We start from the raw sequence: 26,838 nt of genomic DNA, 5'->3' as shown, positions 1-26,838 counted from the left end.
TCTTCATGCCATTTTGAGATAAGTCCGTGTTTTGTATTAAGTAGACACTAAAGCCTCAATGTTTGACCTTTCCAAAATTAAAAAAAAACCTTTCAGAGGAGAATTCCTTAAGTTCTTTACTCCTACGGCCAAGTTGAATTGAATTTAGCATAAAGGAGGAAACTCAATTTCAGCCTGCATGTGAAACTATTTAGGATCATCTGTGTCTTTTATTTTTATTCACACATATTGGCATTTTTTGCATCATCATTTTGCATCAGTTTTGCTTAGTACATAGTAAATGCTTAACAAGTACTACAATTATTATTATTATTAATTAGAAGGTAACGTTTACGGATAAAAACACTTACAGGCAATTATTTTATTTGGAATTAAAGAGCCTTATGACCTGAAATGCCTGCTTTATGTCACCTGAACTCGGCACAGTGTTCTGACCTGCCTTGCGCGGAAGATGATAATGATTATTATATTTAAGTGCATGCTATGTGTCAAGCACTGTTCAAAGTTCTGGGGTAGATATAGGTTCATCAGGTTGGACATAGTCCCTGTCGAACATGGGATTCACAGGCTAAGGTCACTTACAGAATCTGTGCATTTATACACACATACATATATCTAGGCCCCCACACAGATATTAAAATCTGGATTCACTGGGCAGATGCAGGCAACTTCGATTGCTCTAGATAACTGAATTTTCTGAACTCATAATTTGCACTCGGCTCCTTGAGTTTTTGGCATCTGAAGTGTCTTAAACAGTCACTTCTCGATTATTCAGGGGGCAGGCTGAGCTCTTGGTAGATTCTCCGGATCCTTGTCTGTTGAGTGAGGGTCTTCTCGAAAGGAATAAAGCTTAAATGAGTCAGTTTGATTACATGGGTTAGAAGGGAAGGCTGGTACTTTGGCTGCTGGGGGATTTTGGATTGTCCTTGCGTTTCCATGTTGCGTGACGGCCCTGACCTGCCAAGGAAAGCAGTATGCCGCTCCCCTGTTTGGATCTCTGGTGAGGCAATAGGCACCCAGCAGTCATTCATTCATTCAGTCGTATTTATTGAGTGCTTACTGTGTGCAGAGTACTGTACTGAACATTCGGAAAGTACAATACAGCAATAAAAAGAGACAATCCCTCTGCTCAGGGATTAGCGCAGGCTCCTCGCAGTAGGACCGGGTCCCCCTCTTAAAGTCTCAGTTGAACGATTAGGGCAGCAGGTTCCCCGCAGCGGGATGGGACCCCCCCCCCCCCCCCATTAGCGTCTCGCTCGAATACCGAGGGCAGCGGGCTGCTGCAGCAGGACGGGGGTCCCCCTGTTAACATCTCAGTTGAATGACGGGGGCAGCCAGCAGGCTCCCGTCAGCAGGATGGAGCCCCCGGTAACGTCTCGGTTGACTGACAGGGGCAGCCAGCAGGTTCCCCTCAGTGGCATGGGGCCTCCTGCTGGACTCTCCGCCGAGCACTCTGTGGTGGCAGGCTGTGTTATGGAATGGGAATGACTGGGCTCCCCCTGTGCGAACACGGGCCAGTTCAGGCCCGTATGCGCTTGGACCAGCCCCCGGGCCCGCACACCGGCTGCCCCGCAGCACGCACGGCTGCCGGTATTGGAAGTTTGAGGACCCTTTGGGGCAACACGATCTCAAAGCAGTTGCCAAAACCACAGTACCTCGGGCAGGGAAAGGAGATCCCATCTGCTGGTGGGCAGGTCAGTTAGCCGTGCTGAGGAGTCTGCACTCAGCTGAGCACCCATGGCCGAGCGCCAGTAGCCGAGGGCTAGCCGTGCTGAGGAGTCTGCACTTGGCTGAGCGTCAGTAGCCGAGCATCAGTTAGCTGTGCTGAGGAGTCTGCGATCAGCTGAGCGTCCAGTTGACAAACACCAGACATTTGGCTTGGAGGGGCCAGTGGTGAGAATATGATGGTTTTTCACGCATGCCTATGTTCACATTGAATTGTGTCTATTTTTCCTCTGACTTTTGATCCTGCAAGTTAATTCAGTGATATTTAATGCTTTTTCACACTTTAAAGAAGAGGTTTAGATTTTTAATCTGATTCTCTGTTCCCATCATGTCCAGAATCTGCCCCTGCCTCTCCATCCAAACATCCACTATGCTGAGGGCAGCCCTTGTCATATCAGCCTCCTCAATGATCTTCCTGCCTCCAGTCTCTCTTCCCTCTCTGCTGGACTCAACTCTACTGTCCGTGTCATTGATATCAAAAATTGTTCTGCTCATTTATCCCCTCTCCTCTCAGGGAGTTGGTTATCCCTTACTGTCTCAGAGGAGACACTGATCCCTGTGGATTGGCTTTAAGGCACTCATTTCTTCTTCACGCCTAGCTTCTGTCTTCTCTCACCGCAACCCAGCCAGTACACTTGGCTCCTCTACTACCAGTCAGTGGACTCTGCCTTACTCTCATTTATCTCTCTGCCTGCTCTTCGCTCACAGCCTCCCCACTCCTATCCACCAGGTCACCACTGTTCTCATTTCAGTGCCCTAATCTCTCTCCCAGGATGTCTTCCCTGACTAATCCCTCCTTTTCCCACCTACAGCACATATGTATATAGCGTTACGCTCATTTACTTCCCCTACCTGTAACTTATTTTAATGCCTGTCTCCACTGCCAGGTTGTCAGCTGAATTGTCTATTCCCAGGCACTACTCCCTTAGTCTCCCAGGCACTTAGTACAGTGCTCTGCATTCAGTAAGCACTCAATAAATGCCATTGATTATTATTTTTTAAATGGTATTTAAGCATTTACTATGTGTGAGGCAGTATACTAAGTGCTGATTGATTTCAGTAGTGGTGGGATCAGTTTTCAGTCCTGGAGATGCGTGAATGAACTTTACCTAATTTCCTGGCAGGAGACTAGACTTTGTTCAGTTCTCCTGACGTTCTGTTTTCTAGGACCTGATTCAGAGCGCTAACTCTGAATTTGGGTGGGGAGCAATAACAGAGATGGCTTGTATGGTGACTCAGTTTATTATTACTGTCGATGGCAAACTGACAAATTGAGGTAAGACAGCATGCAGTCAGTTCTCCAGTGACACGTGGCTTGTGTTCCTATCAAACCTCAGGTTGCAGGAACTCACGTCAGTGCCCTAAGCCCTTTGGGATGCCGCTTGCCTGTGAAAAACTGTTCTACAGGTGTTATGTGAAGAACATTCTCTAACTCCACATATAATCAATCAGTCAATTGTATTTGAGTGCTTTCTATGTGCAGAACACTGTACTGAGCATTTGGGAGAGTACAATATAACAGAATTAGTAGGCTTGTGCCCTGCCCACAATGAGCTTGTGGTCAGGAAGGGGCTACAGGCATTAAAATAAGTAAATAAATTCTGGATGTAGACATAAGTGCTGTAGGTCTGGGGGAGGGGTGCACAGTAATAATAATAATGATAAATATGTTTAGCGCTTACCACGTGCTAGGCACTGTACTAAGCGCTGCGGTAGATACAAGCAGATTGGGTTGGACACAGTCCCTGTCCCACGTGGGGCCGCTCAGTCTCAATCCCCATTTTACAGATGAGGTAACTGAGGCTCAGAGCTGTGAAGTGACATACTTGTTCAAGGTCACACAGCGGATGAGTGGAATAGCTGGGATTAGAACCCATGATCTTTTGCCTCACAGGCCCGTGCTCTATCCACAACGACATGCTGCTTCCCTTAAGGGTGCAAATCCAAATGTGAGGCTGATGCAGAAAGGAGTGGAAGAGGAGGTAATGAGGGCTTAGTCGGGGAAGGCATTTTGGAGGAGACAAGCCGTCAGTAAGTTGAACCATGTCCCCACCTCACCAACCCATCTTCATGTCAAGCTGAGTGTAATCTTAACCCCAGAGGACTCCTTGGGGGGCCAGGGGCCATGTGGGCTGGGGCTGGAGAAGGGGGTGTGTAAGTGGGGCCGGGGCTGGGGCCAGAACGGGGACGGGGGGGGCGGTCGCATGGACCAGGGCCAGGGGTGCTGGTGGGGGGGGCGGTGGTCACGTGGGCTGGGACTGGGCTTGCTCCATGGTTGCCCTCTCTGCGTCCCCGGCTGTTGGGCCCTTCCCTCGGCCTCCCGGGCAGGTGCCTGGATCCCAGGGGTAGCGTGGCCGGCGGCGGGGCTGGGGGTGGGGCTGCGAGGCCAGCGGCCTGCTGGCAATTGGGTTGCCGTCTGCGCAAAGATGGCAGACCCACGGAGCCCCTGGAATCGTGGCCAGTCCCGACCCTGTCCCGGGAGGCTGACCTGGCTGGGGCATCCCATCCTGGGAACGGGAACCTGGACCCCGGCCTTGCCCCGTCCCTCTGATCCAGGAGTGACCTGAGTCCAAGGCAGAGTCGTCACGGCCCCCAGATCAGGGACCGGGATGGACCTCCTGGACTGGGCCCACCCCATCTTGGACTCCACATGCTCCCAAGTGAGCCGGATTATTTCCCTGTCATGACGCTCCCAGCTCTGGGCTCTTACTTTTCCTACCACCCAGAGAGCTCCCCTCACAAAACGCCACTTTTTTGAACCACGTTCCCCCATCTCTAAAGCCCTCCTCTTTCTGGAGGTCTTTCCCAAAAATTCTTGCCATGGCCCCTGCTCCCAACCATCCCATTAGCCCCATTGGTACTTATTTCTGTTCCTAAATAACTATTTTATTCATTCTCTGAGTCGTTAAACTTCTTGTGGGCAGGGACCGTGGCTCCCAACTCTGCTGTATTGTACATCCCAAGTGCTTAATACAGAGCTCTGCACACAGTAAGGGCTCAATAAATAACATTGATTTTTATATCTATTTTCAGACACCTATTGCCTATATTTGTTAATTAGATCTGCAGTCTTCCCCATTAGGTCATAAGCCCTAAGAGGGCAGGAATCCTGCTGCCCACGGGAGGTGTGTTGGGGAAATGGTGTTGGCCCCGTTGTCTAACAGATGGGAGCAGGGGTGGGCCCAACAACTTTGCCAGGACCATCCCTCGATAGCCCTTGCTTGCTCTCATCCCTTCTCAATGTCTGCGAAGTTTTGTGAGCACTAAATTGGTATTTTCTTTTTTTTTTTTTTTTTTTAAAAAAAAGGAAGTGTGTGAAGCACTTTAAGCTCTCCCAGAGTTCCAGGCTTTGCAAGTTGTAGTTCACAGTGCAGAGTATTCAGGACTGATGGGCCGAATCTGTTAGTTTTTATTTCAGTGCTTAGAAAGAGAAGGGAGTGTTGTGGACAAGATCCATATTGATCTTCAGGCTGAATGTTGAGGCTCTTTATCGTGACCCGAGCTGCATCTGTGAATGTTCAACAAGCAGTTTCCTGTTTGCAGTAAGCCATTGGCTTGGTTTCCTGAGCCGTCAGTTCCCAGAGCCTTTCGGGTGCCACCAAGTTTAGCGTGCCTGAGTTTCCTGCTGGAGCGAGAGATCTTCTGAACCCCTCGTCCCGGGTGCTCACTCCAGCCCCAGATTTGCCCCTTGGTGGCAGCAGGGTGGAGGAAATAGGGTTTTATCAGCGCGTCATGATTATCACCCAAGAACAACGCTTCCTACCAGCTCTTTGCAGTAACCTGGCAAGACCAATGCATTTTAACATTGGATTATTTTGTTCTCCTCATCTTCCTTCTGGACTTCTCCCCCATTATTCCAGTGAAGTGCACTCAGTTACGATGTCAGCAATCCAGTCTCCTGTAATCCCGGAAGACCCCAGGAACCTTAGCTTTTAAATGGATTAAAGGGTGAAACTCATTCTAGTGATTCTCAGCAATCCTGTTAAAACAGTACCACGTCTCAGTATGTAAACTTGAAAGCCAGAAGCCGAAAAGAAAATGGACTTGCATTTTGGAATTTCAGAGCACCTACTTTAGAAAAGTTTTCCTTTCAGGTTAATGACCCAGAAGACCAATTCCTGGAAGCAGAGGCCCTGCAGGAATAGACTGAAGGGTGTAGGCCACTGTGGGCGGGTACCAAGGGTGGGTCAGACCCCAGAGCCTCCCCGGGATGTGGCCCTCCGGCTCACGGCTCCACCGCCCGGCGTCAGTACTTTGGCACTGGGGCATTGTCACCTTGGCCATTGATGGAGCCCGGGTGGGTCAAAACCTCATGATGCACTTGGCAGTGGTAGACCCATGCTGTGCTGGCTTGTTCATGGTGCCACAGCGGGAACACAGTTGGCAGGGAAGAGGGAAAGTGCAGTGGGTGGGTGGGCAGGTGGCACACGGATTAAACTGCCTGCGCCGGAATCGGTTCTCCGTGTTGAAGTCTGTCACCCTGGTCGGGAGACCCCATCATCTGGAGGTTCTTGAGCCCCTACATATGAGGGTCCCTAAAATTACCAAAAGCTTTCGAACAAAAAGCGCTTTGACTTAAAGACATTTTTATCAATTAAAGTATTTAATCATTGAAAAATATGACCACCCACTCTGTCCAGCCCCAGGTATCTACAGGCTAATTTTAATGTATGGTGGGTTTGATGTTTTTTTAACCATCAAAACGGTTGTTTTTGTTGCGAGTCCTCTAGGAGAACTTCTGCACTTCTGAGATTTTTAAAAATGCCCATTCCCGCGTTCCCTTGTTTTCCCCAAACTCCCAAATGTCCATTTGGGTAAAATTAAGGTAGTGAATATTGGCCGGCGCTCAGAGGCTAATAAAGTCCTCTTCCACTCGAAATCGTTCTCATCGTGAACAGCCAGCTGTAAAAGGGCCGAGGCATTCACCCAAAGTGCCTGCTAGGAAGTGTCCTTTACAAGCAGGGGGACCGTCCGATCATGTTCCTGCTGAAAATGTTTCCTCAGTTTTCAGGCAGCTCGTCGATTGCTTGGTTTTTGCACAGATCTTAATAAGACGCTAAGATCAAGGAGCCGAAGACATTTAATTCATTTTTCTGTGATGTAGATGGAGCCCCCTGAAGGCCCTAGTCTACGTTTCTCTCCTCAAATATCCTCTTGGATTCCCTCCAGTCTGACTCTCTACTCTCATTGCTCCAGAGTCCTGCGTGAATTTAGGTCAACCTGTCGGGGGTGGGGGGAAGCCGCACCTGATGGGGCGGGGGTAGGGTGGCATGCCTGCAGAAGGCATGGCCTGGCTCATGCTAAGGCTAAAAAAAACCCAAAACTTAGTTTTGGGAGGGGAGAGAGGGAGGAAGCAGACTCCTAGAATTTTAAAAATGTAATTCTCCCCAGATGAGTTTTCTTTCCTCAAACTGGTGCCTTGAGGGCGGTGGCAGTGGTAGTGGCCAGAAGGGGGTGGGGGAAAGGGTGCATTTAAGGATGGGAGCCCTCGATGGCGTTAGCCTAAAGCCTTATCACTCGTCAGGGCTGCCATTCCAGCTGGCCTTGCCCGCTGGTGAACGTCGGGCACTTCGTGAAATGCACAGTGCCTGTTTTCCAGACAAAGTCCACCTAGCTAGGTCTTAGGGCAGTACATCAGGCAGGCAGGTCTTAGGGCAGGCAGGGCTGAATAAGGCTCAAGGTGGCACCACCTCCCTGGATTTGAGTCCAGCCAACTCACTGTCTTGTAGCGGCCCTTTGCCCGACTGGAGAAGTTAGTGACTTGAGGAATGGATTCAGTGTTTACTATGTCCTACCTTCAGGACATCTCTTCCTGGATGTCCCACTGACACCGCAAGCTAAACATGTCCAAAACTGAACTCCTTACTTTCCCACCCTAACCCTGTCCCTCCTCTACCTTTCCTAATGCTGTAGAGGATACCACTATCCTCCCTATCTCCCAGGTCTGAAACCTTGGCATTGCCGTAGACTCATCTCACCTGCAACCCACCTATTCAGTCTGTCACCAAATCCTTCCTCTTTGGCCTTCACAACATTGCTAAAATCTGCCCTTTCCCCTCTATTCAAACTGCTCCCATGCTGATGTAAGCATCTATCCCATCCTACCTTGATTACTGCATTTGCATCCTAGATGACCTCCTTGCCTCCTTTCTCTCCCCTTTCCAGCCCGTACTTCACTCTGTTGCCTGGATCGTTTTTCTGTGAAAGCATTCAGCCCACATTTCCCCACTCCTCAAGAATCTCCAGCGCCTACTGTGTGCACAGCATTGTGCTAAGCGGTTGAGAGGGTACAGTGCAGCGGAGTTGGTAGACCCATTCCTTGCCCACAAGAAGCTTACAGATGGGGAGACAGACATTAAAGTAAATTACTGATGTGTTCGTAAGTGTTTTGGGAGTGAGGGTGAGGTGACTATCAACTGCTTAAATGGCACTGATCCAGACACCTAGGCCATGCAGAAGGAGAGGAATAGGAAAATGAGGGCTCAGTTGGGGAAGGCCTCTTGGAGATGTGATTTTAGTAAAGTTTTGAAGGCGGGGAGAATGGTGGTTAGTCGTATTTGAAGGGGGAGGAACTCCCTCCCCCTTTAAGCCGGTGGTGAAGAGTTTCTGTTTGATGTGGAGGTGGATGGGCGACCGCTGGAGGATCTTGAGAAGTGGGGAAGTGCAGACTGAGTGAATGGTTGTCATGTCCTCCGGGTGAAAGAGGTAGGCCTTTCTCGGTTCTTCCGTAAATTTGATGGTCATAAATGAGTACAGAACTCTCTTGCTTGGTAAGATTGCTGGGGGCTTGGTGATAATGGTGGTATTTAAGTGCTTACTATGTGCCAAGCACTGTTCTAAGCTCTGGGGTAGATACAAGGTAATCAGGTTGTCCCACGTGGGGCTTACAGTCTTAATCCCCATTTTACAGATGAAGTAACTAAGGCCCAGTGAAGTGACTTACCCAAAGTTACAGAGCTGACAAGTGGTGGAGCCGGGATTAGAACCCGTGTCCTCTGGCTCCCAAGCCCGTGCTCTTTCCACTAAGACATGCTGCCTCGAGTCCCAGCCGATTCAACCCATTGCACCCACATGACAGTGTCACAGCCACTGTTCTTGAGGGAGCCTGCCGAGGAGGCTGGCACCTGCCGGAGGGGCCGGTCCCCAGGGGGCTGGGCCTGCTCCTTTCTCATGCACCCGCCCACCCTTGCTCTGACCCATAGGCCCTAGTACTTGAGGGGAGCTCAGTGAATGTTAAAGGCACTGGCCAACGGCTGCTAGTGTTGATCTACTCTGCATGTGAACCTGGGGCTGGAGAGGGAGATGGCTGGCCTCTGTTCTAGGAGCTAGAGAGCCTCCCTAAATAGAATGGGTTCCGTCATAGACTCCTTTAGGATGTTTTATTTACTCTTCTCCCCTGCCCCCGTGGTGTCGTCGTAACTTTACTCAGTTTCATGTTTAGAACGTGCAGTTTCCCACTGATGGCCTGACATTTATACACACAAAGGTTAAGAATAGCAAAGGGGGCTTGCGTGTCCTAGATCTAGTGAAAAGATGATGCACGGTCACTGGATTTTTCAATAATTACTATATATAAATTACTTACATCATGGAAAAATAGTGGTTTTCATTTTCAGAAAAAGGTTTTACAGAAATCTGTTGAACACACTTCCGCTCTAACCCCCAGACAGCTCACCAGCTAAGAAGTAGGAGCGGGGCCTAGTGGAAAGAGCCTGGGCTTGGGAGTCAGGGGACCTGGCTTCTAACCACAGTTCCGCCGCTTGCTTGCTGGGTGATCTTGGGCAAGTCCCTTCACTTCTCTGGGCCTGTTGGCTCATCTCTGGGATGGGGATTCCATATTGGTTCTCCCTCCCCACTCATTAGCCTGTGAGCCCCATGTGGGATGGGGATCATGTCTGATCTGATTATCTCGTATCTCTCCCAGCGCTTTGCTTAGCAAGTACCACAGTCGACTACTGGGTTGGCAGCATAGAGATCTTTCCACGTGAACTTCCCCATGGCCCACCCTCACCCTCCGATGCTCTCCCGCCTCCTCATCCACATTCTTCTCCTTCCCAGCTTTCCCTCAAGTTGTTGTCTCCTGGTTACTCTTCATGCCCTCCTCCTTGATCATCCTCCTCAGGAACATCTCTCACCCTTTAAAGGCCTTTGCTCCCAATCCTCCTTCCCTTCCATATTACCATTTTCAACCTGTTGTCCTCTCCTGCCCGCTTTCCCCAAGGCTCCCTCCAACCGTCACCCTATCTCCCTGTTCCTATTCCTCTTCATCACTCGGCAGGGTATTCGATTTTCACTGCCTTCACTTTCTCTTCATCATCTCATTTCTGGACCTGCTGCCCTCCGGTTTCTGCCCCCTGCCTCTGAAGACCTCCTTCTCCTCGTCCTGCTCCTCCTCCTGTTAGATGCGTGTGGACCCCAGGCCTTATCCTCCTGACTTCTCGGCTGCCTTGGACAGTAGTGAGCGTCCCTTCATCCCAGAAGCAGTCCTCAGCCTTGCCTTCACTGCTGCGGCAGTCCTCTGGTTCTCTGACGGCTCTGTTTCCATCTCCTTTCCTGGCTCTTGGTCCACCTCTCAACCCCAAGTTGCAGAGGCCCAATAGGTTCAGTCCTGGGGTGTGCCCCCTCACACTCTCCTCCCTGTTTGTTTACGTGACTTCAGTTGCCACCTCTGAGGGGTCGCTTCCCAAATCGACTTCTCACCTGCTCCACAAGCTTGCGTCTCCTCTTTCAGGGCAGCTCCAGATGGCTTGCCAGCACCTCAGACTCAACAGTATAATGATAATAGTAATTATGATAATAATGAGACTGATGATGATTGCCGTATTTGGTAAGCGCTTCCTGGGTGCCAGGCCCTGGGGCAGATGGAAGATAAACAGATGGGACCCAGACCTATTGTTAAGCGCTTACTATGTGCCAGGCAGTGAACTAAATGCTGGGGTAGATACAACGTGTTGCAAGGTGGGGTAGATATAGGTGACCTAGTTCCTGTCCCATATGGGGGTCACAGTCTTAATCCCCATTTTACAGATGGGTAACTGGGCACTGGGAAGTGAAGTGACTTGCCCAAGGTCACCCAGCAGACAAGTGGCAGAGTTGGAATTAGAACCCAGGTCCTTCTGGCTCCCAGGCCCGTGCTCTATCCACTATCCACTAATGACACCACAATCCTCCCGGTCCCAGATGCTTGCAACCCATGCCATCATCCATCGTCAACTATTCACAGTCTTTTATCGGCTCCAATCAAGTGCTAAATCTTAGTCATTTTTCCTGCCCATCCTTTCTACTCCATTTCCCGCTTGGTCCAGGCTCTTGTTTGCTATCTCCCCATCAGACTATGGAATCAACCTTCTCCCTGGACCTCCTGACTCCAGCATTCTACCCCTGAATTCCTTACTGTGCTTCTCAGATCATTTTTCCAAAATGTCATTTGGTTTTCATTCTCCACCCCTCAGAAAGCTCTCCTGGCTGCCCCTCTCCCTTCCTGTCCAGTAGAAACTCCTGGCCAATAGCTTTGTCTTTCCTGCCTATCTGCTCTATTCACCTGCTACTTTCCCGATGGAGAATTAGAAGGGGAACCAGAACTGCGCACTGAGGAACTCCCTCCAGTTAGAGAGGGGCTGGCTCAAGAGAAGGAGGAGGAGGAGCAGCAGCTGGAGTGGTAGGAGGAGAACCAGGTGGGGCCGAGGTTGGATTGTGTTTCCAGAAGCGGGTGGTCCAAAGTGTTGAAGGCGATGGAGAGGTGGACGAGGGTTAGGGTAGCGTGGAGGCCATTACAGAGCTCATGCTGTCCACTTCTCCTAAGCTTCCCTTCTAATTGTTACTGGCTCTCGACTCCCGTGCATTCATTTCCCCACCTGGAAGTCCATGCTGGCCCGCCCCCCCCCGCCCCTGCCCCGAAACACACATTTAAAACCTGTCAGGCCTCCCCAAGCCCCCATTTTCACAGCATCCTATGGAAACACCTCCCGGATTGATTTCTAACACCTCAGCTTTAGACAGTCCCAGCAAAGCCTCTGAACACATAGGAGCCAGTATGCGCTTGTGTAAGGGAAAGTTGGAGATGTCTGGGATCAAGCAGGTGTCTTTCTCACTTCCCCACTCTTCCCACCTTCCTCCCCCACCGCACGCGCGCGCGCGCACACACACACACATTCTCTCTCTCTCTCTCTCTCTCTTTTTCTCTCTCTCTCTCTCTGTCTCTCTCTCTCCCTCTCCCTAAACCTACAGAACTCTTCCAACTTGCCATTATCCTCCAGTGTGCTGATCCTACATGGACAGTGCTACTTTGGTTCCAGTTAGAATTTCTTCACTGGTGGCACTTCAGGAGTCTTGTAGGCGTCTTAACGGGATAAAAGTCCCTGGGTCCACCAGACCCATCCAGGAGCTGAGTTCTAAGAACAACAATATCCTTTGGCCCAAGCAGTGACATCTTCTCGGGGATAACTGGGGCCTGCTGCCTTAGCCCAATGTTGCACTCGCTTGCATTGGCGAGTCGGTAGAAAGAGCACAGGCCTTGGAATCGGAGGACCAGAGTTCTAAGTCCACTCTGACACTTTCCTGCTGAGTGACCTCGGGCAAATCACTTATCTAGGTGCCTCAGTTTTCTCATCTGTAAAATGGGGGTTCGGTACAGGAATGTGTCTGTTATATTGTACTCTCCCAAGCACTTAGTACAGTGCTTTGAACACAGTAAGCACTCAATAAATGCAATTGAGTGACTTAGACTGTGCAGCCTGGGTGGACAAGGACTGTGTCCAATCTGATTATTTCAGACCTTTACATTGTATTACCCTGAATTGCTTAGCACTTACTAAACACTTACCCAATAGCCCTGTTATTTTTACAGGGGGGAAAATGCCCGGTGCCTATTCTTAGTGACTGTTTTTCAAAATTAATTTGATCTAGGGTACACCGCTCTCCTCCCTCCCCCTCCCATGTTTTCCCTGCTAAGAAGAAACTCATAGTCCCTAAGTAGCTGTAAATAGTTTGGGCCAACCTGCCTCCCCCTGTTAAATTGTAAGTTCCCTGAAGGTAGGGACTGTATCTCAGGGTGTGTGTTCACATGCCTCGTGCTGGGCTCTGCTCACTGTAGATGTTTGGTAAAGAGTATTTGATTTTTAGCATATCAAATCCTTTGCCAAACCACAGGACGATGACACGTGCCTTTCCTAATGAGCATCCAAATGCCACTTACTGTGATGGCACAGTCTGATAATATCCAGTGATAACAATCCCAGACTCTTCTTGAACAATTTAAAATGTTTTTTAACCCAGTGTATTATCTGTCAACAGAAGCCACTAGTTTATCTCTCTTGGGCTTTTCCTGTAACTTTGCTACCTTACTGTACTTAAATTCTTTGTGAATCTACATTCTCTGCAAACAGTTGTGACGTTGTTACCGTTTAGGAAAGGGGTCCAGCAGGTGTACTGGTTTCTTTGAAGCCTACCTTGGCAATGAGCCTTATGACTTGTGTAGTGTCAGTCACAATGCAACATTCCCCAAGATTTCATCTTAGCAGCAAAGCAACACCGTTGCACTCCAAGTTTCCATTGGCAGAGGAACAATTACAAAAAGTTGAGTCTGCCCAGCAGAGTAACATGTCCCTAATTGAAAGGCACCATTTTCAGCGAATCCAGTGGCCAGGAAGAAATCAAGACACCGGCCCCCTCCACCCAAATTAGAACGTCCACCCACAGATTCATGTTTTGTTGGAACTGGTGGGGATGGGCATCCTCCCAAGCCCCCAATCCCCATCTCTTCAGGCCCCCAGTGTACAGGACCTCAGTGGTGGGCTCTGCCCGACACACCATTCAGAGGAAGACAGATGTCCCTGGATCCATTTTTCTCCACACTCTGCACCAGAGGATGTAAGGGAAGATTGGATTCTTTGGCCTGCACTGAATACCTGGATTCCTCTTTCCTTGGGTGAACTCTTCCCCTCTCCCCAAATTTCTGCCTGCCTAGAGGTGGATCAGGACTTTTGGATGTCTGTCTCTCCAGTTAGAGTGGAAGCTCCTTGTGGGCAGGGAATGTCTCGTGCTTCTCTTGTATTTTTGAAGCTCTGGTGTACTGCACTGAATAAATGCAATTGCCAAAATGGTGAAACCAAACCTGGACCCTGTCAGACCATCGTACCTCCATCTTGTCTATCTCGCCGCCGAGCTCTCACCTGTGTCCTGCTTCTGGCCTTTAACACCGTCACTCTTCATATCCAACAGAAAATTAGTCTCTTCACCTTCAAAGTCTTATTGAAAGCACATTTCCTCTGAGAAGCCTTCCCTGACTAAGCCCTCATTTCCTCTTTTCCCACTCCCTTCTGTCACCCCAACTTGCTCTCTTTATTCACCCCCTGCCCAACTCCACAGCACTTATGTACATATCTATAATTTATTTATTTATATTAATGTCTGTCTCCTCTTCTAGACTGTAAGTTGGTTGTGGGCAGGAAACATCTATTGTTTTATACTTTCCCAATGCTCAGTACAGTGCTCTGCACACAGTAAGCTCTCAGTAAATATGATTGATTCATTGATTGGATATGTATGACTGCAGAGAGCAGTATTGGCTTTCAGACTAATAGGCTCACTGATCTCAATGCCTATGAAGACCAAACTCAGGGTATGTCTTGTAACATCCAGCAATCAATCAGTGGTGTTTATTGAGTGCTTACTTTGTGCAGAGCCCTTTATTCCAAATCCTGTCACATCAAACCTTCACAACATAGCTAAAGTCCATCCTTTCCGCTCCATCCAAACTGCTACGATGTTAATGCAATCACCCATCCTACCCCACCTGCATTAGCCTCCTTGCTGACCTCCCAGCCTCCTGCCTCTCCCCACTCCAGTCCATACTTCACTGCTGCCTGGATCATTTTTCTACAAAAACTTTCAGGACATGTCACCCCGCTTCTCAGAAAACTCCAGTGATTGCTGCATCAAACAGAAACTCCTCACCATTGGATTTAAAGCACTCCACCTCTCCCCCTCCTACCTCACCTCACTACTCTTCGTCTACTACCTAGCCCGCACACTTTGCTCCTGTCATGATAACCTTCTCACTGTGCCTCAGTTTCGCCTATATCACCACTGATCCCTGGCCCGTCCTGCCTTTGGCCTGGAACGCCCTCCCTCCATTATCATGTACCTACCCCAGTGCTTAGCACATATTAAGAGCTCAACACCACACATTATTGTGGAAAAGCATGACAGTCTATCCTACTCCATTCTCAAATTTTGCAGATATATTAGGATTGGGGGCATATTACAGTGCTTCGTCGCACTAGTGCTTCATAAAATGTGGTGCTTCTAGACTGGAAACCTGTTCTAAGCGCTGGGGTTGATAGACACTGTCCTTATCCCTCATGGGGCTCACATTCTTTGTTGTGGAGGGAGGAGGATTTAATCCCCATTTTTACAGATAAGGTAGCTGAGACCCAGAGAAGTTAAGTGACTTGCCCAGGGTCACACAGAAAGCAGTTGACCGAGCTGGGATTACAATCTAGGTCTTCTGATTCCCAGGCATGTGCTCTCTCCACTAGGCCATGCTTCTTATGGTGGCATCAAACTCCATCCTAAGCATCCTCAACCTCTCAGCTGCCTTTGACACTGTGGACCACTCCCTTCTCCCAGAAACGTTATCCAACTTTGGCTTCACTGACTCTGTCCTCTCCTGGTTCTCCTCTTATCTCTCTGGCCATTCATTCTCAGTCTCCTTTGGGGACTCCCTTTCTGCCTCCCACCCTCTAACTCTCGGGCGGGGTGCGGGTGGGTGTCCATCAACGCTCAGTTCTGGGTTCCCTTCTAGTCTTCATCTACACTCACTGCTTTGGAGAAATCATTTATTCCTTTGGCTTCAACTACAACCTCTATCTGGATGACACCCAAATCTACATCTCCAGGCCTGATCTCTCTCCCTTTCTGCAGTCTCACATTTCCTCTTGCCTTCAAGACAACTCTACTTGGATGTCCTCCCGTTACCTCAATTTTAAAATGTCCAGAACTGAACTTCTTATCTTGTCACCCAAACCCTGCCCTCCCCCTTACTTTCCCATCACTGTAAATGACACCACCATCCTTCCTGTATCACAAGCCCATAACCTTGGCATTATCCTCAACTCCTGTCTCTCATTCAGCCCACATATTCAGTCCATCACTAAATCCTGTCAGTTCCATCCTCACAACATTGTTAAAATCCACCCTTTTCTCTCCATCCCAGCTGAAACCATGTTAATTATAATCATTCATCCTATTCCACCTGGATTATTGCAACAGCCTCCTTGCTGACCTCCCAGCCTCCTGCCTCTCCCTACTCCAGTCCATACTTCACTCTGCTGCCTGGCTCATTTTTCTACAAAAACTTTCAGGACATGTCACCCCGCTTCTCAGAAAACTCCAGTAATTGCTCCATCAAACAGAAACTCCTCACCATTGGATTTAAAGCACTCCACCTCTCCCCCTCCTACCTCACCTCACTACTCTTAGTCTACAACCTAGCCTGCACACTTTGCTCCTGTCATGATAACCTTCTCACTGTGCCTCGGTCTCGCCTATATCACCGCTGATCCCTGGCCTACCTCCTGCCTTTGGCCTGGAATGCCCTTCCTCCTCAGATCTGCCAGACAGTTACTCTCCCCCACTTCAAAGGCTTATTGAAGGCGCATCTCCTTCAAGAGGCCTTCCCAGTGTAGGTGCCCCCTTTCCTCTTCTTCTACTCCTTTTACATCGCCCTGACTTGCAACCCTTTGTTCTCCTCCCCCGCCATCCCCACAGCGTTGAGGTACATATCTGTAATTTATTTCTTTATACTGATGTCTGTCTCCCTTCTCTGGACTCTAAGCTCATTGTGGGCAGGGAATGTGTCTGTTTATTATTTTATTGTACTTTTCCAAGCCCTTAACACGGTACTCTGCACACAGTAAGCGCTCAATAAATACGAAAGAATGAATTTGCATTTTTTTCTGTAGTTACTCCCATTTAAGCATCTATTTTTCAGAATGTTGGAATCCACCATAATCCTCTAACAATCACTTGGAGACACAGTCTCTTAATGCTGCCCCACGCTGCCCCCCTCCTCCAACCAGGTCTGGCCTCTCTGGTGGCCCACGTCCTAGGGAGTGCTGTTACGTGTCAGGCAGCTGGGGCAAAAGAAGCAGCATGGCTTAGTGGATAGAGCACAGGGCTGAGAGCCAGAGGGACCTGGATCTGGGTTCTAATCCCGACTCCACTGCCTGTCTGCTGGGTGACCTTGGGCAAGTTACCTCACTTCTCTGTGCCTCAGCTCCTTCATCTGTAAAATGGGGATTAAGGTAGTGAGCCCCATGTGGGACTGATTAGCTTGGATCTGCCCCAGGGCTTAGTACAATGCCTGGCACATAGTAAGTGCCTAAGAAATACCATTAAAAAACCAAACCAAAAAAATACGCAAGACTTTGCCTGGACAGGGTGGTGGCCGTGGTAGTGGCCGTTGCATCCTCCTTTCTGTACCTCCCATCTTTCTCCCTGGGAGGTAGGATGCCCTGACCAGGAGAGCGGGGCGGAGGGAGTCAGACTCGTGGACGTTGGAAATCTGGGGCCCAAGCTTACATGAAAGATCTCAGTGGCAGTCACCGTCTACCGTCTTGGGCGCGAGGGTTCCCTGGGCATTCCTCGGGCCTTTGTCAGACCGTCTTTGTCTCTTCCAGGTTGTATTCGTCACCAAAGAGAAAGCCAACTCCCGGGCAGAAGGCCGTCAGCCCGTTGGTTTGGTGCCGGCAGGTTCTGGATTTCCCAACCCCCGAGGTGGAGTGTGCGAAAAAATCTCTGATCCACAAGCTGGAGCAGACTATGGCAGGTGAGTGGGCAGGTTCACATGGGCAGGTGCATGCAGAATGCCCCAGGCCTTGCCCATGGCCTACAGGTGGTCGGGATCACCTGAGCACTGAAGACTTCCCTTTCTTTTTTGAAGGAAAATCTGCATCTGGGGCCCTGGGGTCTCGCAGCTCCCCGACCCCCTGTCGGGTGCGGCCTGCCCTGCCTGGCAGCTCAGTCCTGGTTGGGGGACTCCGGGGTGCAGAGCGACTGGATGGATGGGTGGACAGATGGACGGCTGGATGGATGGCTGAATGGGCAGGTGGACAGGCAGACAACGGAACCAGAAGCAGATGCTGTTCCTGCCTTCAAGGCGCTTAGCAGTTGGGGGGTGGGCCAACACCCCATGGGGCAGCTGGCACTCTTGAAAACCTGGGGTGTAGTGGTGGATTGCCGCTGTTGATGGTGCTGTTGGCTTTTTCGGATCCTGTGTCTGTGAACACTAGTCCGTGTTCATTCCATCCATCTGTTGTCCTCTCCCATCACTGGCTGCTCTTCAGACTGAGAGCGCCACCCCCTCTCCCCTCAGGGCCATGGAATTTGTGACACTTACCACCTTTGTCCCTTTTCCCAGCCTAGAGCTTCACACAGAGTGCTTAGCCAATGCAGTGGACAACAGTAAAGCAGTGTGGTCTAATGGAAAGAGTTAGAGTCCGGGAGTTAGAAGGATCCAGGTTCTAATCCCAGCTCCACCACCTGTCAGCTGTGAAATTGAGATTGAACCTGTGAGCCCCACATGGGACAGGGACTGTGTCCAACCCGATAGGCTTGTATTCACCCTAGTACTTAGTACAATGCCTGGCACATAGTAAGTACTCAGTAGATACCATGATTGTTATTATTGTGTTGTATCTATTCTATTGCATAGTATGATGCCTGGCACATAGTAACAGATACTATTTTTAAAAAATAATAATAATAATGATGGCATTTATTAAGTGCTTACTATGTGCAAAGCACTGTTCTAAGTGCTGGGGAGGTTACAGGGTGATCAGGTTGTCCCACGGGGGGCTCACAGTCCTAATCCCCATTTTACAGATGAGGTAACTGAGGCCCAGAGAAGTTAAGTGACTTGCCCAAACTCACACAGCTGACAATTGGCGGAGCCAGGGTTTGAACCCATGACCTCTGACTCCAAAACCCGTGCTCTTTTCCACTGAGCCACACTGCTTCTCACCCAAGGGGTGGGGGCAGGGCATGGGCGGGGAGAAGGGGACAAGCAGGCACAATGGTAGCAAACATAAGAGAGGAACACAAGGCTTTGGGATAGAATCCTGGCTGGGGCCAACCGGATGTTGAAGGCGGCAGTGTCTGGTTTGGTTTTATGGGAAGCAGGAGAACAGTCTGGGCTCCTGGACCTGTATGTGACAGAGACCTGGAGGGTTGTCAGTCCCATCAGACTTGAGCCTTGTCGGAGCAAAGGTGTCAGTGGTAATAGTTCTCCTTCCTCTCCTGAGATGGCATCCCAGTGACAAATGTGGCTTCGGTGGTGTGCGCTGCGAGGCCGGCGGGTTTGCTGTGCGGTGCCTCCTGCCTTCTCTGGCGCTGAAGCACGTTCGCTGTCTCTCTGTCATTGTCTGTATGTTTCCCGCTTGTCCTAAAGCATCTGGCCAAGGAGAGCCAGTCCTTCTCCCTTCTCCCTTCTCTGCTGTTATCTTAGTGGAGGGTGGCAAACTCAGAAGCGCACAGAAAATCAGTCAGTTGCAGCCACTTGAAAGTTCGTTTGTGATTCTCAACTTTCCTAGGAGCCCCCTTCCACCCCATCTTTCCTCTTAATACAGACAATACCACAATCCTCCCTTATCCACAACCTTGGTGTTGTCCTCAACTCAGCTGTCTCATTTAGTCCACAGAGAAGCCTCCCCCCTCATATCCAACGCACAATTATCCTCCCCATCTTCAAAGCCTTATTGAAGGCACATCTCCTCCAGGAGGCCTTCCCTGACTAAGCCCTCCTTGCCTCTTCTCCCACTCCCTTCTGCGTCACCCTGACTTGCTCCCTTTATTCATCCCCCCTCCCAGCCCCACAGCACTTTTGTACATATTTGTTATTTATGTTAATGCCTATCTCCCCCTCTAGACTGGAAGCTTGTTGTGGGCAGGGAATGTGTCTGTTTATTGTTATATTGTACTCTTCCAAGTGCTTAGTACAGTGCTCTGCACACAGTAAGTGCTCAATAAATACAGTTGATTGACTGTTGGATCGAGCCTGGGTTGTAATACTGGCTCCACCTGCTGTCTGTTATGTAACCTTGGGTAAGTTACTTCTCTGTGCCTGTTACCTCATCTGTGAAATGAGGATTAAGACTATGAGCCCCATGTGGGACATAGACTGTGTCTAACCTGATTAGCTTTTATCTATCCCAGTCCTTCAGTCCTTAGTATAGTGCCTTGCACATAGTAAGTACTAACAAATACCATTTAAAAAAACAACAAAACCCCCCCCAAGTATTCAATCTGTCACTAAATCCTGTCAGTTCTACCTTCACAACATTGCTAAAATCCACCTTTTCCTCTCCATCCAACCTGCTGGGCTTCCGGACCTGTATGTGACAGAGGCCTGGAGGGTTATTCTTAACACATCCTATCCTGTGTTGATTACTGCATCTGCCTCCTTGCTGACCTCCCTGCCTCCTGTATCTCCCTGCTTCAGTCCATACTTCACTCTGCTGCCCAGATCATTTTTCTAAATAAATCTTCAGTCCATGTTTCCCCACTCAGGAATCTCCAGTGGTTGACCATCCACCTCTTCATCAGACGGAAATGCCTTATTGTCGCCTTTAAGCACCATCAGCTCATCACCTCATACCTAACCTCACTGATCTTCTACAGCCCAGCCCATACACCTGACTCCTGTGAGTCAGTCAGTAAATCGTATTTAAGTGCTTACTGTGTGCAGAGCACTGTACTAAGCGTTTGGGAGAATACATTATAACCATATAACATACATTCCCTGCCCACAATGAACTTACAGTCTAGAGGGGGATTTCTGTAGCGCCAGCTTCCCACTGTGCCTTTATCTTGCCATTGAACCCTCATTCGTGTCCTGCTTTTGGCTTGGAACTCCCTCCCCCACCACGTGCACCAGACCACCACTCTTCCCACCTTCTAAGCCCTCTTAAGGTCACATCTCCTCCAAGAGGCCTTTCCCAATTAAGCGGTCTTTTCTTCTGCCTCCCTCCCTTCCGTGTCGGCCGTGCACTTGGCTCTGTGACCTTTGGACACTTGATATCTGTTCCACCCTCAGGTCCATAGCACATTTATATGTATCTATAAATTATGTATTTATATTAATGTCCGTCTCTCCTTCTAGACTAAGCTCGTTGTGGGCGAGGAACGTGTGTCTACCTACAGTGTTATATTGTTTTCTTCCAAGCATGTGTCTACCTACAGTGTTATATTATTTTCTTCCAAGCACTTATATGGTGCTGTGCACGCGGAAAGCACTCAGTAAATACCATTTACGATGAGGAGCTGGAGAGAGATGTGTACACCCTCAGATAATCAAGCAAATGTTATATTTTTTGGAGGTTTTTTTGGTGGGGGGTTGGGGGGCGCCCACATGTTCCTTCAGGTGAAATCTGTGCAAAGACCAAGTGACTTTGGGTGATGCCTGTAATTGATGGTGTAGCTTTCAGATTAGGCTTTATTTGTGCATTCCTAGCCCATCTCATCCCTTCAGGACTAGGACTTCAGGGAGCTGCTGTCCCTGAAGGCTGTCCATCACCTCGCCCCCTCCTACCTCACTTCCCTTCTCTCCTTCTACAGCCCACCCCGCACCCTCCGCTCCTCTGTTGCTAATCTCCTCACCGTACCTCGTTCTCGCCTGTCCCACCATCGACCCCCGGCCCACGTCATTCCCCGGGCTTGGAATGCCCTCCCTCTGCCCATCTGCCAAGCTAGCTCTCTTCCTCCCTTCAAGGCCCTACTGAGAGCTCACCTCCTCCAGGAGGCCTTCCCAGACTGAGCCCCTTCCTTCCTCTCCCTCTCGTCCCCCTCTCCATCCCCCCATCTTACCTCCTTCCCTTCCCCGCAGCACCTGTATATATGTATATATGTTTGTACATATTTATTACTCTATTTATTTATTTATTTTACCTGTACATATCTATTCTATTTATTTTATTTTGTTAGTATGTTTGGTTTTGTTCTCTGTCTCCCCCTTTTAGACTGTGAGCCCACTGTTGGGTAGGGACTGTCTTTATATGTTGCCAACTTGTACTTCCCAAGCGCTTGGTACAGTGCTCTGCACACAGTAAGCGCTCAATAAATACGATTGATTGATTGATTGATTGAAAAGAACAAGTGGGAAGTGTAGTAAGCCCCTTGAGGGCAAGTCCCTGTTTTCTTTTTGTTTGTGTGTTTTAAGGTGTCTTTCAAAAACCAGAAACAGAGCTGTGCACCCGAGCCCTGGAGAAGGCCACTGGTGGTGATCTTGGATGGAGAGAGCCCCTGCCCCGCCCTCCCGTTGCTGCCTAGTCAGGGCACAGCCAGGGCTGTAGGATTGGTTACAAGCAAATTTTAGCATTTCCAAGTGTGATTGGGTGTTTCTGCCCTTGGAAGAAAGAACTACAGGAGGGTGTTGTGTGGTGGCAGCAGAGCAGCCTGAGGTTATGTTCGGTGTGAGAAGAGGCTTCCTGAAGCCCATCTGCATGTAGCCAAGACAATTTTACATGGTGAAAGGGACTTTAGTTCCCAGGATCCTTTGGTGTGTCTGTGAGAGAACTGGGCCAATGAGCCAGATTCCCCGGCATAGCCTTCCCCGATGTCTTCGGGCTGTATCGACTTTAGCTGGCTTTGTCTTTTAATCCATCCCCTTGCCTTTTTTTCCAAACTGTGATTTCCTTGAAAAAGCCACCCAACATTGATCCCTTCTCTTGTAGCTTTAAATGAAACTGCTTGGTGCTACTGCTTCAGGTTTTTTTTTTGTTTTGTTTTTTGGGGTAGTGGTATTTGTTAAGCGCTTAACTATGTGCCAGGCACTGCATTAAGTGCTGGAACAGATACAGCTTAATCAGGTTGGATGCAGTCCTTGTCCTAAATGGGTCTCACAGTCTTAATCTCCATTTTAAAATAATAATAATAATTATGGTATTTATGTGCTTATTATGTGCCAGGCACTATTCTAAGCGCTGGGGTAGATACAGGATAATTGGGTTGGACACCGTCTCTGTCCCACATAGGGCTCATAGTCTTCCTTCTCATTAGACAGAGGCATAGAGAAGTGAAGTGATTGCTCAGGGTCACACAGCAGACAAGTGGCAGAACTGGGATTAGAACCCATGACCTTCTGACTCTGAGGCCCATGCTCTATCCACTAGACCATGCTGTTTCTCTAGATGAGGGAGCTGAGGCACAGAAAAATGAAGTGACTAGCACAAAGTCACACAGCAGACAAATGGCAGAGTCAGGATTAGAACCCAGATCCTTCTGACTCTCAGACCCATATTCTTTCCACTAGGCCACTTTGCTTCTCTTGACAGATTTCCCTGTCAAGGACACTCTGTCTCCTCTTCTCTAGGAGGGTACTTAGTTTCTGGAGTTTACTCCACTGCTTCAGAACACACTGAGTTTATTGTGTTGCTCTCTGCCCCATTCAAGGATCTTTTCCAAACGACTCCTGAGCTGTTTCCCTTACCATTTAAGGAAGTTTGGTTTATGAAATGTTTTCACCCAGGTGATGACTTCTTTCAGAGCCCTTGCCAATTTTTCCCCCCGATGTCATAATTTATGCATTAGAATCGCTTAAAAGGAAGTTGCTCGGAGGGCTAATATTATTCCATCTGTAAATATGGTCTTTTTTCTTTTTTAATGCAGCCATCAAGAGGCAGAGTTTATACAGTAATCCTTTCAACTCTGTGAGTTACACGAATTCCTACAGCCCCAGTGCTAGCAGCCCTTATAGCAGTGGTTTCAACTCTCCTTCATCAACCCCAGTAAAAACTCCTGTGGTGAAGCAGCTTGCACTTCCTGGAAGTTTGGGTAAGAGTGCTCTCCTCTTCTCTCCTCTGGCCTGCTGAATCTTCTGGGAAAGCACTGTCCCCTGCTTGTGTCAGATCAGCCTGTCCTCAGATGGGGCCCTGTCTGGTCCGGCCTGGCCCAGGGAAGATGGCTCCTTAGATGCACTTCCCCCTTTTCCACCCTACTCACCTCCCTGACCCCGCAGATGCGTGGTCTCCTGTCCCCTGTGCCTCCCTTTCGGCTTTCCCCATTCCCAGAGGGAGACGGCCTACTCGATGACCATATGAGTGTGCTATCGGGGAGGAGGGAGAGGAGCAGTTTCCCTTCTCCACCAGTTTCCCCGGAGTTTGGTCCTGGGTTTCAGTCCTCACAGACCCGGGGCCGGTTGACTCCCCAGTGGAGTCAGGGTTAGAGGACCGGACTGCTGCTTACGGGCCTTTTGCCATCTCAGTCAGGTGGTCATCTGAAACTTGCCCAAAATTATTTAGGCATCTTGCATTTCTAGGTGTTCTTTTAGCCACATTGCGGAGAGGAGAGGGAAGGAGATGCTGGGGAGCTGGGCGAGGCTTGAGAAGCCCCCTGGTATAGCCATAATCGAGGAGGGAGGGTGCGGCTGCAGGAAGATCCCAGCCGCCACCGCCCCAGATCCCCGGGATCCTGGTGGGTGCCTGCTCTGAGCTAGGGGTTGCGGCAGCCCACCAGGACCGTGCAGGGGAAGCAGACCATAGGGCCCCTTTGTCCCAAGTCCCGGGGGGTGGGCGCCTCTGTTCCTAGGAGTTGTCGGGGGGCTGCAGTGGGGGATGTCGCTGCCACAGTGATTGGAATTTTAGAAGGATTTATTTGCAGCCTAGCCTGGTTCACTCAAAATTGGTTTGCTCAAAGCAGTGTGCAGTTTGAAACAAATGCTTATTCCCCAGCCAAATCAACATCGTGTTGTTTCTTAAAAAAGCAGTTGGGGGTGATCTGCATAGGGTTAATCGAGTTTCACTTTTTAAGGTCTGTTGCATTTTGGACAAACAGTTTCAGTGTAGAAATGAATTGGTTGAATCAGTAAAGCATACGTTTAAAATAACACATTAAGCAACTGGGTAGATTCATCAGTAGATCCCGGGGTTTTGCTAGCCATAGGTGAAGGTAAAGCAGCTCTGATATTTGGGGCTAAAGCAGCTCGTGTAATTTTTCAAGCTGCAGCCGAAGCCACCGTCATAGTAGTTTCCCCGGCTCTCTTCTTGAGTGAGGGTGACGTTCCTGCCAAACCTTACGCGGAGGCCCCAGGACCTGCAGTTGTCCCAGGCGCACTAGCCCTTTCTTCCAGGGAGGCGGCCTGCGGGGTCTGGGCACACCAGCTGTTCCTTCCGAGAACGCGGTGTCCGAAGCCCAGGCACATCAACCTTTCCTTCCGGGAATGCAGGGTCTGGAGCGTGGGCGGGCCCGTGTTGTAGGCAGAAAGTTCCCTAATTTCCTGCTAGTGTCTATTGGAGCTGAGTGGATCCTGAACCATGAGCATTCACACAGAGGACATTTCCTGTTAATGCCATCGATGAGATTCCCTACAAACCCTGAGACTGCAGTGCTGGGATTTGGGATTGGCAGGAGAATGAAATCAGTGTTGTCCATTGGTCGCAGCAGTTGGCAGTGGAGACCACACCCAGTCTTTACAGTGGCCTCTAGCTCCCTCCCCGCCCCAGGGTTTGAGTCCCCGTTATGTTCTGTGCTCAGCTGCCGGATTAACTGCCTCCTTGGACTTCTCAGAGGGAGAAAGGGGATCTGGGACATCTGGGAAAGGGGCACATGCCGAGCCCCTGTATGCAGGGAGGTGTACGGAGAGCTCTGTGCCCACTGACTTGGCTGGGGCCCAGCGAGAGCCCCAGCTCTGAGACCCCTCTGGCCGGCAGTGTCTCGTGGCAGTGTTGGGACATGGACTTGCTGGGGGCTTTTGAAGATGTGTGAGGAGCAGGGGCCACCAGGGCAGCCTGGTGCAGGCCCCATCACGGCGTGGTCCAGCCCCCTGCCCCCTAACCCCCCAACCAGGTCAGGTGGCCCAGTGGGAAGTGCCGGGCCTGCATTGATGGTCCCTCCTCCCCTGGCCTGGAACAACCTTCCCATAGCTCCATGAACAAGAGGGGAGGCCAGCAGGACAAACCTAGCTCCTGGAGGTCTGTTTTGAGGGTGCCCCAGACCAGGCCGTGCCCCTCCCAAGCTCTCTGGGGCCCCGTCGCTGCCCTGGGGGGCTGCACTGGGGGGCTACCCCGGTGGGAGCTTGGCAGCCAGGCACAGGAGGGCGGGGGGGGGCGGCGGGGGCATCAGCCAGCTGTCCTTGGGTAGTGAAACCTGGCTTCAGACCCATCGAGGAGTGTGAAGTGTCTCTCGTGGAGGTGGGGCGGTTCATCCCAGGAGGTGGGCAACTCTGCTCTGTGGCGGCCATTCACTGGCTCCAGCAGTCTGGGTTCTCGGGTGGCCATCCCCTGGCCATCCTGCATGTGTACTGTCTTTGGTAATTGAGATACCCCCACTCTCCCCGACTCCTGCGAGAGGCACTTGGTGTCTTTCTGCAGTCTGGGATTTTGCACATTCATCTTTCAAAGTAAAAGGTTTTGTTCCTTAATTAATGTGTTCCAGAGCTTATGTGGATATTGCCAATTCTTGCGGCCTGTGAACGTCCAGTTCCTCCCCATGGCTCCTGTTGTCTCCTTGTTCTTCTTTTTGTTTGCACTGTTTATAAATTATTTGTCTGGGTCCTTCCCAGAGGCCAGGGAACAAGGGGCTGCTGCATTATGCCGGGGATTGCCGGATGTCGCCAGCCCCGGCGCTGACCATTGCTGGATGGCTCTGCGGGATTTGCCGGAGCTCAAATCTCATGCTTTCTGTCCTGGCTGCCCACTCCTCTCACACCCGTGATCAGAAAAACGCCTCAGGGAGCCCAGAACCTGCGGCTTTTAAGCCCCCGCGGGCCCAAGCCGCAGTTGTGGGTTCAGCGTCCAATGTGAGGCTGGGCTCAGACCCATGTGGGCCGGCTGCACGGGGGTGGTGGTTCATCAGGAGGAAACTTCTCGGGAAGCAGAGCCACACTGACCCGCTTCTCCCGTGAGACCTCTGCCTTGCCTTGCCACGCAATAGTAGAGGGATTTCATACTAGTCATAGCTAGACAAATTGGGAGCACACTCTTCTCCCCTGAGGAAATCTATATTTTGTATTTCTGTACTGCCTTAGTAATGACCAGTTTTGATTCTTTGGGTCTGTCTTAAGGGTAAATGTCTTGTCAGTTTCAATGTTTGAAGAATTTCTTAATGTAGAGAAAGAATTGA

At 50.0% G+C, this 26,838-nt stretch overlaps 1 protein-coding gene across 2 annotated transcripts in view; it reads left to right on the top strand.

Moving 5' to 3' along the window:
* SLAIN2 (SLAIN motif family member 2) overlaps positions 1–26,838 on the top strand; it is a 57,970-nt gene that overhangs the window by 4,847 nt on the left and 26,285 nt on the right. For both annotated transcript variants that reach the window (XM_038769186.1, XM_038769185.1), the window contains exons 2-3: positions 17,406–17,554; positions 23,389–23,553. In XM_038769186.1, the coding sequence (XP_038625114.1) occupies positions 17,406–17,554; positions 23,389–23,553 (314 nt within the window). The remainder of the gene's footprint in view (positions 1–17,405; positions 17,555–23,388; positions 23,554–26,838) is intronic.

The sequence above is a fragment of the Tachyglossus aculeatus genome, chromosome X5, assembly GCF_015852505.1.
Source record: "Tachyglossus aculeatus isolate mTacAcu1 chromosome X5, mTacAcu1.pri, whole genome shotgun sequence".
NCBI lineage: Eukaryota > Metazoa > Chordata > Mammalia > Monotremata > Tachyglossidae > Tachyglossus > Tachyglossus aculeatus.
The sequence above is the reverse complement of the archived record's forward strand: the minus strand, read 5'-3'. Positions and strand labels throughout refer to the sequence as shown.